This window comes from Oncorhynchus clarkii, chromosome 28 (genome assembly GCF_045791955.1).
Source record: "Oncorhynchus clarkii lewisi isolate Uvic-CL-2024 chromosome 28, UVic_Ocla_1.0, whole genome shotgun sequence".
Taxonomy (NCBI): domain Eukaryota; kingdom Metazoa; phylum Chordata; class Actinopteri; order Salmoniformes; family Salmonidae; genus Oncorhynchus; species Oncorhynchus clarkii.
In genome coordinates, this window is record NC_092174.1 from 45,046,701 (window position 1) to 45,063,633 (window position 16,933).

The 16,933-nt window shown below is 40.2% G+C and overlaps 1 protein-coding gene across 2 annotated transcripts in view; it reads right to left on the reverse strand.

Annotated features, from left to right (window-relative positions):
- Positions 1–16,933, reverse strand: part of LOC139387053 (rho GTPase-activating protein 29-like) — an 88,198-nt gene that overhangs the window by 43,359 nt on the left and 27,906 nt on the right. Inside the window, exons 1-4 of one of the 2 annotated variants that reach the window (XM_071133033.1) lie at positions 11,167–11,772; positions 1,551–1,647; positions 1,073–1,145; positions 835–895 (exon numbers count right to left, since the gene is read on the reverse strand). In XM_071133033.1, coding sequence (XP_070989134.1) covers positions 835–895; positions 1,073–1,129 — 118 coding nt within the window. In that variant the 5' untranslated portion in view covers positions 1,130–1,145; positions 1,551–1,647; positions 11,167–11,772. Of the gene's footprint in view, positions 1–834; positions 896–1,072; positions 1,146–1,550; positions 1,648–11,166; positions 11,773–16,933 lie in introns of those variants that run through there. The other variant, XM_071133032.1, reaches the window with a different exon arrangement.

Here is a 16,933-nt window from a genome sequence, read left to right on the forward strand (position 1 = left end):
AGGAGAGAGAAACAAGAAGAGTGAAACAAGAAGAGTGAAACAAGAAGAGTGAAACAAGAAGAGTGAAACAAGAAGAGAGAAACAAGGAGAGAAACAAGAAGAGTGAAACAAGAAGAAGAGAGAAACAATAAGAAGAGAGAAACAAGAAGAGAGAAACAAGAAGAAGAGTGAAACAAGAAGAAGAGAGAAACAAAAAGGAGAGAGAAACAAGAAGGAGAGAGAAACAAGAAGAAGAGTGAAACAAGAAGGAGAAACAAGAGTGAAACAAGAAGAAAAGTGAAACAAGAAGAAAAGTGAAACAAGAAGAAGATAGAAACAAGAAGGAGAGAGAAACAAGAAGAAGAGTGAAACAAGAAGAAGAGAGAAACAAGAAGAAGATAGAAACAAGAAGAAGAGTGAAACAAGAAGAAGAGTGAAACAAGAAGAAGAGTGAAACAAGAAGAAGAGATAAACAAGAAGAAGAGATAAACAAGAAGAGTGAAACAAGAAGAAGAGTGAAACAAGAAGAAGAGTGAAACAAGAAGAAGAGTGAAACAAGAAGAAGAGTGAAACAAGAAGAAGAGTGAAACAAGAAGAAGAGTGAAACAAGAAGAAGAGTGAAACAAGAAGAAGAGATAAACAAGAAGAGTGAAACAAGAAGAAGAGTGAAACAAGAAGAAGAGTGAAACAAGAAGAGAGAAACAAGAGTGAAACAAGAAGAAGAGTGAAACAAGAAGAAGAGAGAATCAAGAAGAAGAGTGAAACAAGAAGGAGAGAGAAACAAGAAGGAGTAGGGGAAAAGAAGAGAAACCATAAAAGAAAGAGAAAGAGGAAGGAGTGAAGCGAGACACTTACCCACAAGGCCTTTCTTCTCTGGAACATACCCCCCAGAATCCACAGAGAGGTTCTCAAAAGACTAGAAAGGAAACAAAAACACACACATTTTATAGTCTACCAACATATTGCACTTTTGCTCTTTTATATACTCGACTGAAACGGTTCAGTAAACTAAACATTCAATTCAACACTGTTCAGCCGACATTTCAAGCATTTCCCGAATGCACCCTTGATGTGTGAGTCCCGATTGGCTTACCCTGCTTCTTCTGGTCTGGGGGATCCCCAACCCTGATTGGCTGTCCACATCTCCCATAAGGAAGTCAGACACTCTGAGGAGGTAGAGGACGAGTCGGCATAAATAACAACGTCAAGTGAGCAAGATTAACGAAACTAAAGATCCGAGACTAAAGATTATAACATTCCTTTGCCATTAAATAACAATGTCAGGTGTCCAAAGACCACAGTGTAAAAGATAAGTGTCAAACACTAAAAGTCATAACATATTTATTTATACCGTCAACTAACAATGCTCGGTATAAAAGAATAAAACATGGTGGTGACATAGTAAATAGGAACCTTTTTTATTAAATCTAATGTTTACAAGAAATGTAATGGTCTTTTCCCTGTTAGTCGGCTTAGGTGTAAATCTTTCCCACAATCCCTGGTAAATCCTTGGCTCTGTGACAAAGAGACACTCGAAGTGTGTTGAAAAGGTAAACAAACGTCGTACTCACACATTGCCAAATGTGAATGCCAAACTGTCGATGGACGTGTGTATCTCGCTGAATATAACCGTTTTCTTTTCCTGGTTCACTTCCGTGAAGTTAACGCCTGTTGGAAAGTGATTCAGAACTCACATGAGAACTTCAACAGAAAGACCAAATCAACATTCATCAACCAGCCAGCAAACAGGCAACAAAAAGCAGACGTAGAGTGCCTTGCGAAAGTATTCGGCCCCCTTGAACTTTGCGACCTTTTGCCACATTTCAGGCTTCAAACATAAAGATATAAAACTGTATTTTTTTGTGAAGAATCAACAACAAGTGGGACACAATCATGAAGTGGAACGACATTTATTGGATATTTCAAACTTTTTTAACAAATCAAACACTGAAAAATTGGGCGTGCAAAATTATTCAGCCCCCTTAAGTTAATACTTTGTAGCGCCACATTTTGCTGCGATTACAGCTGTAAGTCGCTTGGGGTATGTCTCTATCAGTTTTGCACATTGAGAGACTGAATTTTTTTCCCATTCCTCCTTGCAAAACAGCTCGAGCTCAGTGAGGTTGGATGGAGAGCATTTGTGAACAGCAGTTTTCAGTTCTTTCCACAGATTCTCGATTGGATTCAGGTCTGGACTTTGACTTGGCCATTCTAACACCTGGATATGTTTATTTTTGAACCATTCCATTGTAGATTTTGCTTTATGTTTTGGATCATTGTCTTGTTGGAAGACAAATCTCCGTCCCAGTCTCAGGTCTTTTGCAGACTCCATCAGGTTTTCTTCCAGAATGGTCCTGTATTTGGCTCCATCCATCTTCCCATCAATTTTAACCATCTTCCCTGTCCCTGCTTAAGAAAAGCAGGCCCAAACCATGATGCTGCCACCACCATGTTTGACAGTGGGGATGGTGTGTTCAGGGTGATGAGCTGTGTTGCTTTTACGCCAAACATAACGTTTTGCATTGTTGCCAAAAAGTTCAATTTTGGTTTCATCTGACCAGAGCACCTTCTTCCACATGTTTGGTGTGTCTCCCAGGTGGCTTGTGGCAAACTTTAAATTACACTTTTTATGGATATCTTTAAGAAATGGCTTTCTTCTTGCCACTCTTCCATAAAGGCCAGATTTGTGCAATATACGACTGATTGTTGTCCTATGGACAGAGTCTCCCACCTCAGCTGTAGATCTCTGCAGTTCATCCAGAGTGATCATGGGCCTCTTGGCTGCATCTCTGATCAGTCTTCTCCTTGTATGAGCTGAAAGTTTAGAGGGACGGCCAGGTCTTGGTAGATTAGCAGTGGTCTGATACTCCTTCCATTTCAATATTATCGCTGGACATTAAGCTAAAAACAAAACACACAGACGGAGCCGTATGTCATCGACAAGAAGAAGAGTGAAACACACAACAAAGTCATAACAAGTAGCACGGTAGTCCTTAATAGAACAACACAGTAGATAACAAGTAGCACAGTAGTCCTTATTAGAACAACACAGTAGATAACAAGTAGCACGGTAGTCCTTAATAGAACAACACAGTAGATAACAAGTAGCACAGTAGTCCTTATTAGAACAACACAGTAGATAACAAGTAGCACGGTAGTCCTTATTAGAACAACACAGTAGATAACAAGTAGAACGGTAGTCCTTATTAGAACAACACAGTAGATAACAAGTAGCACGGTAGTCCTTATTAGAACAACACAGTAGATAACAAGTAGCACAGTAGTCCTTATTAGAACAACACAGTAGATAACAAGTAGCACAGCAGTCCTTATTAGAACAACACAGTAGATAACAAGTAGCACAGTAGTCCTTATTAGAACAACACAGTAGATAACAAGTAGCACAGTAGTCCTTATTAGAACAACACAGTAGATAACAAGTAGCACAGCAGTCCTTATAAGAACAACACAGTAGATAACAAGTAGCACAGTAGTCCTTATTAGAACAACACAGTAGATAACAAGTAGCACGGTAGTCCTTATTAGAACAACACAGTAGATAACAAGTAGCACGGTAGTCCTTATTAGAACAACACAGTAGATAACAAGTAGCACAGTAGTCCGTATTAGAACAACACAGTAGATAACAAGTAGCACAGTAGTCCTTATTAGAACAACACAGTAGATAACAAGTAGCACGGTAGTCCTTATTAGAACAACACAGTAGATAACAAGTAGCACAGTAGTCCTTATTAGAACAACACAGTAGATAACAAGTAGCACGGTAGTCCTTATTAGAACAACACAGTAGATAACAAGTAGCACAGTAGTCCTTATTAGATCAACACAGTAGATAACAAGTAGCACGGTAGTCCTTATTAGAACAACACAGTAGAATGACTTCATTCATTGGGCAAGGTTAAGCATTTAAAAATAGGCTACATTTCATAACTTCCTCTCTTTCTGTTGGGGAGCAGATAGTGAGGAAACTGTGATGGGATGGTCCCTTTCAACAATAAACTGGGAAGAAGTGTTAAAACACACTGATATAGACATACGGTACATAGAGACTAACAGGAACACACTGATATAGACATACAGTACATAGAGACTAACAGGAACACACTGATATAGACATACAGTACATAGAGACTAACAGGAACACACTGATATAGACATACAGTACATAGAGACTAACAGGAACACAGATATATAGACATACAGTACATAGAGACTAACAGGAACACACTGATATAGACATACAGTACATAGAGACTAACAGGAACACACTGATATAGACATACAGTACATAGAGACTAACAGGAACACACTGATATAGACATACAGTACATAGAGACTAACAGGAACACACTGATATAGACATACGGTACATAGAGACTAACAGGAACACAGTCAAGGATGTTAAAACACAGAGATATAGACATACAGTACATAGAGACTAACAGGAACACAGATATATAGACATACAGTACATAGAGACTAACAGGAACACGGAGATATAGACATACAGTACATAGAGACTAACAGAAACACACTGATATAGACATACAGTACATAGAGACTAACAGGAACACAGAGACATAGACATACAGTACATAGAGACTAACAGGAACACAGAGATATAGACATACAGTACATAGAGACTAACAGGAACACCGATATATAGACATACAGTACATAGAGACTAACAGGAACACACTGATATAGACATACAGTACATAGAGACTAACAGGAACACAGATATATAGACATACAGTACATGGAGACTAACAGGAACACACTGATTTAGACATACAGTACATAGAGACTTACAGGAACACAGATATATAGACATACAGTACATAGAGACTAACAGGAACACAGTCAAGGATGTTAAAACACACTGATATAGACATACAGTACATAGAGACTAACAGGAACACACTGATTTAGACATACAGTACATAGAGACTTACAGGAACACAGATATATAGACATACAGTACACAGAGACTAACAGAAACACACTGATTTAGACATACAGTACATAGAGACTTACAGGAACACAGATATATAGACATACAGTACACAGAGACTAACAGAAACACACTGATTTAGACATACAGTACATAGAGACTTACAGGAACACAGATATATAGACATACAGTACACAGAGACTAACAGAAACACAGTCAAGGATGTTAAAACACACTGATATAGACATACAGTACATAGAGACTAACAGGAACACACTGATATAGACATACAGTACATAGAGACTAACAGGAACACAGTCAAGGATGTTAAAACACACTGATATAGACATACAGTACATAGAGACTAACAGGAACACACTGATATAGACATACAGTACATAGAGACTAACAGGAACACAGTCAAGGATGTTAAAACACACTGATATAGACATACAGTACATAGAGACTAACAGGAACACACTGATATAGACATACAGTACATAGAGACTAACAGGAACACAGATATATAGACATACAGCACATAGAGACTTACAGGAACACACTGATATAGACATACAGTACATAGAGACTTACAGGAACACACTGATATAGACATAGAGTACACAGAGACTAACAGAAACACAGATATATAGACATACAGTACATAGAGACTAACAGGAACACACTGATATAGACATACAGTACATAGAGACTAACAGGAACACACTGATATAGACATACGGTACATAGAGACTAACAGGAACACAGTCAAGGATGTTAAAACACACTGATATAGACATACAGTACATAGAGACTAACAGGAACACAGATATATAGACATACAGTACATAGAGACTTACAGGAACACACTGATATAGACATACAGTACATAGAGACTTACAGGAACACACTGATATAGACATACAGTACACAGAGACTAACAGAAACACAGATATATAGACATACAGTACATAGAGACTAACAGGAACACACTGATATAGACATACAGTACACAGAGACTAACAGAAACACAGATATATAGACATACAGTACATAGAGACTAACAGGAACACACTGATATAGACATACAGTACATAGAGACTAACAGGAACACAGATATATAGACATACAGTACATAGAGACTAACAGGAACACAGAGATATAGACATACAGTACATAGAGACTTACAGGAACACAGATATATAGACATACAGTACATAGAGACTAACAGGAACACACTGATATAGACATACAGTACATAGAGACTAACAGGAACACAGATATATAGACATACAGTACATAGAGACTAACAGGAACACACTGATATAGACATACAGTACATAGAGACTAACAGGAACACACTGATATAGACATATAGTACACAGAGACTAACAGGAACACACTGATATAGACATACAGTACATAGAGACTAACAGGAACACAGTGATATAGACATATAGTACATAGAGACTTACAGGAACACACTGATATAGACATACAGTACATAGAGACTAACAGGAACACAGAGACATAGACATACAGTACACAGAGACTAACAGGAACACACTGATATAGACATACAGTACACAGAGACTTACAGGAACACAGATATATAGACATATAGTACACAGAGACTAACAGGAACACACTGATATAGACATACAGTACATAGAGACTAACAGGAACACAGATATATAGACATACAGTACATAGAGACTAACAGGAACACACTGATATAGACATACAGTACATAGAGACTTACAGGAACACAGATATATAGACATACAGTACATAGAGACTAACAGGAACACACTGATATAGACATACAGTACATAGAGACTAACAGGAACACAGATATATAGACATACAGTACACAGAGACTAACAGGAACACACTGATATAGACATACAGTACATAGAGACTAACAGGAACACAGATATATAGACATACAGTACATAGAGACTAACAGGAACACACTGATATAGACATACGGTACATAGAGACTAACAGGAACACAGTCAAGGATGTTAAAACACACTGATATAGACATACAGTACATAGAGACTAACAGGAACACACTGATATAGACATACAGTACATAGAGACTAACAGGAACACAGTCAAGGATGTTAAAACACACTGATATAGACATACAGTACATAGAGACTAACAGGAACACACTGATATAGACATACAGTACATAGAGACTAACAGGAACACAGTCAAGGATGTTAAAACACACTGATATAGACATACAGTACATAGAGACTAACAGGAACACAGATATATAGACATACAGCACATAGAGACTTACAGGAACACACTGATATAGACATACAGTACATAGAGACTTACAGGAACACACTGATATAGACATAGAGTACACAGAGACTAACAGAAACACAGATATATAGACATACAGTACATAGAGACTAACAGGAACACACTGATATAGACATACAGTACATAGAGACTAACAGGAACACACTGATATAGACATACGGTACATAGAGACTAACAGGAACACAGTCAAGGATGTTAAAACACACTGATATAGACATACAGTACATAGAGACTAACAGGAACACAGATATATAGACATACAGTACATAGAGACTTACAGGAACACACTGATATAGACATACAGTACATAGAGACTTACAGGAACACACTGATATAGACATACAGTACACAGAGACTAACAGAAACACAGATATATAGACATACAGTACATAGAGACTAACAGGAACACACTGATATAGACATACAGTACACAGAGACTAACAGAAACACAGATATATAGACATACAGTACATAGAGACTAACAGGAACACACTGATATAGACATACAGTACATAGAGACTAACAGGAACACAGATATATAGACATACAGTACATAGAGACTAACAGGAACACAGAGATATAGACATACAGTACATAGAGACTTACAGGAACACAGATATATAGACATACAGTACATAGAGACTAACAGGAACACACTGATATAGACATACAGTACATAGAGACTAACAGGAACACAGATATATAGACATACAGTACATAGAGACTAACAGGAACACACTGATATAGACATACAGTACATAGAGACTAACAGGAACACACTGATATAGACATATAGTACACAGAGACTAACAGGAACACACTGATATAGACATACAGTACATAGAGACTAACAGGAACACAGTGATATAGACATATAGTACATAGAGACTTACAGGAACACACTGATATAGACATACAGTACATAGAGACTAACAGGAACACAGAGACATAGACATACAGTACACAGAGACTAACAGGAACACACTGATATAGACATACAGTACACAGAGACTTACAGGAACACAGATATATAGACATATAGTACACAGAGACTAACAGGAACACACTGATATAGACATACAGTACATAGAGACTAACAGGAACACAGATATATAGACATACAGTACATAGAGACTAACAGGAACACACTGATATAGACATACAGTACATAGAGACTTACAGGAACACAGATATATAGACATACAGTACATAGAGACTAACAGGAACACACTGATATAGACATACAGTACATAGAGACTAACAGGAACACAGATATATAGACATACAGTACACAGAGACTAACAGGAACACACTGATATAGACATACAGTACATAGAGACTAACAGGAACACAGATATATAGACATACAGTACATAGAGACTAACAGGAACACACTGATATAGACATACGGTACATAGAGACTAACAGGAACACAGTCAAGGATGTTAAAACACAGAGATATAGACATACAGTACATAGAGACTAACAGGAACACAGATATATAGACATACAGTACATAGAGACTTACAGGAACACACTGATATAGACATACAGTACATAGAGACTAACAGGAACACACTGATATAGACATACAGTACACAGAGACTAACAGGAACACACTGATATAGACATACAGTACATAGAGACTAACAGGAACACACTGATATAGACATACAGTACATAGAGACTAACAGGAACACAGATATATAGACATACAGTACATAGAGACTTACAGGAACACACTGATATAGACATACAGTACATAGAGACTAACAGGAACACACTGATATAGACATACAGTACACAGAGACTAACAGGAACACACTGATATAGACATACAGTACATAGAGACTAACAGGAACACACTGATATAGACATACAGTACATAGAGACTTACAGGAACACAGATATATAGACATACAGTACACAGAGACTAACAGGAACACACTGATATAGACATACAGTACATAGAGACTAACAGGAACACACTGATATAGACATACAGTACATAGAGACTTACAGGAACACAGATATAGACATACAGTACATAGAGACTAACAGGAACACACTGATATAGACATACAGTACATAGAGACTAACAGGAACACACTGATTTAGACATACAGTACATGGAGACTAACAGGAACACAGTCAAGGATGTTAAAACACACTGATATAGACATACAGTACATAGAGACTAACAGGAACACACTGATATAGACATACGGTACATAGAGACTAACAGGAACACAGTCAAGGATGTTAAAACACAGAGATATAGACATACAGTACATAGAGACTAACAGGAACACAGATATATAGACATACAGTACATAGAGACTAACAGGAACACACTGATATAGACATACAGTACATAGAGACTAACAGGAACACACTGATATAGACATACAGTACATAGAGACTAACAGGAACACACTGATATAGACATACAGTACATAGAGACTAACAGGAACACACTGATATAGACATACAGTACATAGAGACTAACAGGAACACACTGATATAGACATACAGTACACAGAGACTAACAGAAACACAGATATATAGACATACAGTACATAGAGACTAACAGGAACACACTGATATAGACATACAGTACATAGAGACTAACAGGAACACACTGATATAGACATACAGTACATAGAGACTAACAGGAACACACTGATATAGACATACAGTACACAGAGACTAACAGAAACACAGATATATAGACATACAGTACATAGAGACTAACAGGAACACACTGATATAGACATACAGTACACAGAGACTAACAGAAACACAGATATATAGACATACAGTACATATAGACTAACAGGAACACACTGATATAGACATACAGTACACAGAGACTAACAGAAACACAGATATATAGACATACAGTACACAGAGACTAACAGAAACACACTGATATAGACATACAGTACATAGAGACTAACAGGAACACACTGATATAGACATACAGTACATAGAGACTAACAGGAACACACTGATATAGACATACAGTACATAGAGACTAACAGGAACACAGAGATATAGACATACAGTACACAGAGACTAACAGGAACACACTGATATATAGACATACAGTACACAGAGACTAACAGGAACACACTGATATAGACATACAGTACATAGAGACTAACAGGAACACAGATATATAGACATACAGTACATAGAGACTAACAGGAACACAGATATTTGGGACATCTTTCTGTGTGTCCAAAAAAATGTATTGAAAATCTTTTTTGAAGAGTAGAACCGAATGGTGCAAAACACACCATCTCTCTAATCTATTATCCTGTGGTAATGTAGGTTTCCAATCTGTCAATCAAACCTCTTCAACACAGGTCACATGCTCACTGAGCCTGTCAACATTACAGACATATTTCCGTACCTGTTAGCAATTCCCGAAAATATGTTGCCCAAATGTTTTTTGGACAAGGAAGTGTCGACAAATCTTTCGAGAAGACGTCGGCGCACGTTAGCGTTCTCACACAGGAAACAGTTCAGTTCAGTAAGAGAGAGGACATTTGCAGAAAGCAGCCCAAGAGAAAATAGAGAGAGAGAGAGGTAGAGAGAGAGAGAGAGAGAGGTAGAGAGAGAGAGAGAGAGAGAGAGAGAGAGAGGTAGAGAGGTAGAGCAAGAGAGAGAGGTAGAGAGAGAGCGAGATAGAGAGGTAGAGAGAGAGAGGTAGAGAGGTAGAGAGGTAGAGAGAGAGAGAGAGAGGAGAAGACAGAAATCCAACTTCACTTCCTGTCTCCCCGCCACAGGAAACGACTCACGCAGCTTAAAAACACATCGACGAACACTGAGAAAACCTTCAAAACGACCATCGTAAAACTTACCCCCGTCTGTTTCTTTCTCGCCACCTGTCCCGCCTGCTCAGTCAATCAACCTGAGAGCTCTGATACCTCTTGGTTCTATCGTGGTTGCTGAGTTAACACTCTGATACCTCCTGGTTCTATCGTGGTTGCTCAGCTCACACTCTGATACCTCCTGGTTCTATCGTGGTTGCCGAGCCAACACTCTGATACCTCCTGGTTCTATCGTGGTTGCCGAGCCAACACTCTGATACCTCCTGGTTCTATCGTGGTTGCCGAGCCAACACTCTGATACCTCCTGGTTCTATCGTGGTTGCTCAGCCGTGAAGTCTGAACCAAAGCGTTGCTGACATAGTTTCCTCACCCCTCCCAGTACAGCAGAGCTTCTCTTCAAAACCCTTTTCGTAACACTTCCACTGTTTCCTGATAATGCAGGAGGTCTGACTAACCCAACCAATCAACACAAAACTAAAATCAAATCTCTGTTGATGTTTTGTCGCTGTTGCTGTTGCTGTTCAGTCCCTCTAACAAATACATTCTTGTCTACTGGTACCTTCGGAAGGGGGTTGGAGAGGAGAGGGAGCAATCCACAGCCAACATTAACCCACGTTCCAGGCCTGGGCAGCACCTCAGGAGACCAAGAGAAGAGAAGAGAGAAGTATATAGAGGTGCCTCTTGGCCCTGCCCCTGAATGCTGCCGTGCTGTAGACGCCCCTGTAGAGGCCGGAGCGCTGAGCGTCTTCCTCAGGACATCCTGCAGTTCTACAACAATGATCCCACCACTCGTTGCCACCAATCACAACCCGACAAATATGGGAACTGCATTATTCAAGCCCGGGGCCAGGAGGCATTGTTACATTCCTTTCCCTCACTGCATGAGAACACTCAGTGACCACAATGAGCAGTGTGCAGTGTGTTTCCTAGTGAGGGAAATTGTTTAACGACTGGTCATTCTGTCTTTGGTAGGTATCACTTATTTTTATTGTCGGATGTGCACTGTCGACCATTTCTGGGCTAATTTGCATATGATAACAAGGGATCCCGTAAGCGGCAGAATAGGCTCAGGAAAGGGTCGCAAAGAGAGAGAGAGAGAGCAGAGAGAGAGAGCAGAGAGAGAGCAAATAGAGAGAGGAGAGCAGAGAGAGAGAGCAGAGAGAGAGCAAATAGAGAGAGGAGAGCAGAGAGAGAGAGCAGAGAGAGAGAGCAGAGAGAGAGAGCAGAGAGAGAGCAGAGAGAGAGCAAATAGAGAGAGGAGAGCAGAGAGAGAGAGCAGAGAGAGACAGCAGAGAGAGGAGAGCAGAGAGAGAGAGCAGAGAGAGAGCAAATAGAGAGAGGAGAGCAGAGAGAGAGCAAATAGAGAGAGGAGAGCAGAGAGAGAGAGCAGAGAGAGAGCAAATAGAGAAAGGAGAGCAGAGAGAGAGAGCAGAGAGAGAGCAAATAGAGAGAGGAGAGCAGAGAGAGAGAGCAGAGAGAGAGCAAATAGAGAGGAGAGCAGAGAGAGAGAGCAGAGAGAGAGCAAATAGAGAGAGGAGAGCAGAGAGAGAGAGCAGAGAGAGAGCAAATAGAGAGAGGAGAGCAGAGAGCAGAGAGAGAGAGAGCAGAAAGAGAGAAAATAGAGAGAGAGCAAAAGGAGAGAGCAGAGAGAAGAGAGAGCAGAGAGAGAGAGCAGAGAGAGAGAGAGCAGAGAGAGAGCAAAAAGAGAGAGCAGAGAGAGAAGAAAAAGAGAGAGAGAGCAGAGAGCAAATAGAGAGAGAGTGCAGAGAGAGAGCAGCGAGAGAAGAGAGCAGAGAGAGAGCAGAGAGAGAAGAGAGCAGAAAGAGAGCAGAGAGAGAGCAGAGAGAGAAGAGCAGAAAGAGCAGAGAGAGAGAGCAGAAAGAGCAGAGAGAGAGCAGAAAGAGCAGAGAGAGAGAGAGAGCAGCGAGAGAAGAGAGCAGAGAGAGAGCAGAGAGAGACAGCAGAGAGAGAGCAGAGAGAGACAGCAGTGAGAGCAGAGAGAGAGAGAGCAGAGAGAGAGAGAGAGCAGAGAGAGAAGACAGCAGAAAGAGAGCAGAGAGAGCAGAGAGCAGAAAGAGCAGAGAGAGAGAGCAGAAAGAGAGCAGAGAGAGCAGAGAGAGCGAGAGCAGCGAGAGAAGAGAGCAGAGAGAGAGAGCAGAGAGAGACAGCAGATAGAGAGAAAGCCCTTGAATTGAATTGAATTGAGAGGAGAGAGAGCAGAGAGAGAGAGAGCAGCGAGAGAAGAGAGCAGATAGAGAGAGCAGAGAGAGAGCAGAGAGAGACAGCAGATAGAGAGAGGAGAGAGCAGAGAGAGAGCAGAGAGAGAGAGCAGAGAGAGAGAGAGATCAGAGAGAGAGTCTGCAGCACCCGGCCTCCCCCTGCTATCCGAAGTCAAATGTCTGCTGTTTGCCGATGATCTGGTGCTTCTGTCACCAACCAAGGAGGGCCTACAGCAGCACCTAGATCTTCTGCACAGATTCTGTCAGACCTGGACCCTGACAGTAAATCTCAGTAAGACCAAAATAATGGTGTTCCAAAAAAGGTCCAGTCACCAGGACCACAAATACAAATTCCATCTAGACACCATTTCCCTAGAGCACACAAAAAACTATACATACCTTGGCCTAAACATCAGCGCCACAGGTAACTTCCACAAAGCTGTGAACGATCTGAGAGACAAGGCAAGAAGGGCATTCTATGCCATCAAAAGAAACATACATTTCAACATACCAATTAGGATTTGGCTAAAAATACTTGAATCAGTCATAGAGCCCATTGCCCTTTATGGTTGTGAGGTCTGGGGTCCGCTCACCAACCAAGACTTCACAAAATGGGACAAACACCAAATTGAGACTCTGCACGCAGAATTCTGCAAAAAATATCCTCCGTGTACAACGTAGAACACCAAATAATGCATGCAGAGCAGAATTAGGCCGATACCCACTAATTATCAAAATCCAGAAAAGAGCCGTTAAATTCTACAACCACCTAAAAGGAAGTGATTCACAAACCTTCCATAACAAAGCCATCACCTACAGAGAGATGAACCTGGAGAAGAGTCCCCTAAGCAAGCTGGTCCTGGGGCTCTGTTCACAAACACAAACACACCCTACAGAGCCCCAGGACAACAGCACAATTAGACCCAACCAAATCATGAGAAAACAAAAAGATAATTACTTGACACATTGGAAAGAATTAACAAAAAAACAGAGCAAACTAGAATGCTATTTGGCCATAAACAGAGAGTACACAGCGGCAGAATACCTGACCACTGTGACTGACCCAAAATTAAGGAAAGCTTTGACTATGTACAGACTCAGTGAGCCTTGCTCAGCCTTGCTATTGAGAAAGGCCGCCGTAGGCAGACATGGCTCTCAAGAGAAGACAGGCTATGTGCTCACTGCCCACAAAATGAGGTGGAAACTGAGCTGCACTTCCTAACCTCCTGCACAATGTATGACCATATTAGAGAGACATATTTCCCTCAGATTACACAGATCCACAAAGAATTCGAAAACAAATCCAAATTTGAAAAACTCCCATATCTACTGGGTGAAATTCCACAGTGTACCATCACAGCAGCAAGATTTGTGACCTGTTACCACGAGAAAAGGACAACCAGTGAAGAACACACACCATTGTAAATACAACCCATATTTATGCTTATTTATTTTATCTTGTGTCCTTTAACCATTTGTACATTGTTAAAACACTGTATATATATATATAATATGACATTTGTAATATCTTTACTGTTTTGAAACCTCTGTATGTGTAATGTTTACTGTTAATTGTTGTTGTTTTTCACTTTATATATTCACTTTGTATGTTGTCTACCTCACTTGCTTTGGCAATGTTAACACATGTTTCCCATGCCAATAAAGCCCTTGAATTGAATTGAATTGAATTGAGAGAGAGATCAGAGAGAGAGCAGAGAGAGAGAGCAGAGAGAGAGAGCAGAGAGAGAGCAGAGAGAGAGAGCAGAGAGAGAGAGCAGAGAGAGCAGAGAGAAACAGCAGAAAGAGAGAGGTGGAAAAGCGTGAAGAGATCTGCAGAGATGAGACAAGAGGAAACATACACAGGAATTGTAATGAACTAGGACTACAGGCTGATAAACTAAAACAGCACCAACCACACTGATCACTTATCGCACGCATTTTGCTGCTATCGTTCATTACCATTAGTAGCCTATATTAGAGAAACGTGAAGTTTTAAATGAAATCAGTTTGTTAAAAGGGGTGATTTTTAACGGGACGATTGATGACTACAACCATTAAACTAGTAGCAGTTTAAAGGATCGTTTAAAAAACAAAATGTGGAGCAGATTGTTATAAACGTTTTGTTCTATTTATCATTTACACATCAAATCAGGAAACTTATCAAAATGTATCGGGTTTCTGTCCATATCACCCAGCTCCAGTATAACACATCAAATCAGGAAACTTATCAATGTATCGGGTTTCTGTCCATATCACCCAGCTCCAGTATAACACATCAAATCAGGAAACTTATCAATGTATCGGGTTTCTGTCCATATCACCCAGCTCCAGTATAACACATCAAATCAGGAAACTTATCAAAATGTATCGGGTTTCTGTCCATATCACCCAGCTCCAGTATAACACATCAAATCAGGAAACTTATCAAAATGTATCGGGTTTCTGTCCATATCGCCCAGCTCCAGTATAACACATCAAATCAGGAAACGTATCAATGTATCGGGTTTCTGTCCATATCACCCAGCTCCAGTATAACACATCAAATCAGGAAACTTATCAAAACGTATCGGGTTTCTGTCCATATCGCCCAGCTCCAGTATAACACATCAAATCAGGAAACTTATCAATGTATCGGGTTTCTGTCCATATCACCCAGCTCCAGTATAACACATCAAATCAGGAAACTTATCAAAATGTATCGGGTTTCTGTCCATATCGCCCAGCTCCAGTATAACACATCAAATCAGGAAACTTATCAATGTATCGGGTTTCTGTCCATATCGCCCAGCTCCAGTATAACACATCAAATCAGGAAACTTATCAATGTATCGGGTTTCTGTCCATATCACCCAGCTCCAGTATAACACATCAAATCAGGAAACTTATCAAAATGTATCGGGTTTCTGTCCATATCGCCCAGCTCCAGTATAACACATCAAATCAGGAAACTTATCAAAATGTATCGGGTTTCTGTCCATATCGCCCAGCTCCAGTATAACACATCAAATCAGGAAACTTATCAAAATGTATCGGGTTTCTGTCCATATCACCCAGCTCCAGTATAACACATCAAATCAGGAAACTTATCAAAATGTATCGGGTTTCTGTCCATATCGCCCAGCTCCAGTATAACACATCAATGGATGCATTGACTTGTCAGTACGGCTGAACGTCGTGACGTTCGTAAACAACATTTATACCAGCTCCTGGATCTGCTGGTTGGAAGGGTTTTGGTAGAAGAGAACTGAGGAGCATTCTCAACTGGTTGGTCATGTGTGTTCTGTTGGACTTTTTTTGTTTTTTGTTTTCTTCCTGTAAGTTCGGGGTCCTCCATGTGTCCTCCATGTGTCCCCCATGTGTCTTCCATGTGTCTTCCATGTGTTCTCCATGTGTCCCCCATGTGTCTTCCATGTGTCTTCCATGTGTCTTCCATGTGTTCTCCATGTGTCCCCCATGTGTCTTCCATGTGTCTTCCATGTGTCTTCCATGTGTCCTCCATGTGTCCCCCATGTGTCTTCCATGTGTCCCCCATGTGTCCCCCATGTGTCCCCCATGTGTCCCCCATGTGTCCCCCATGT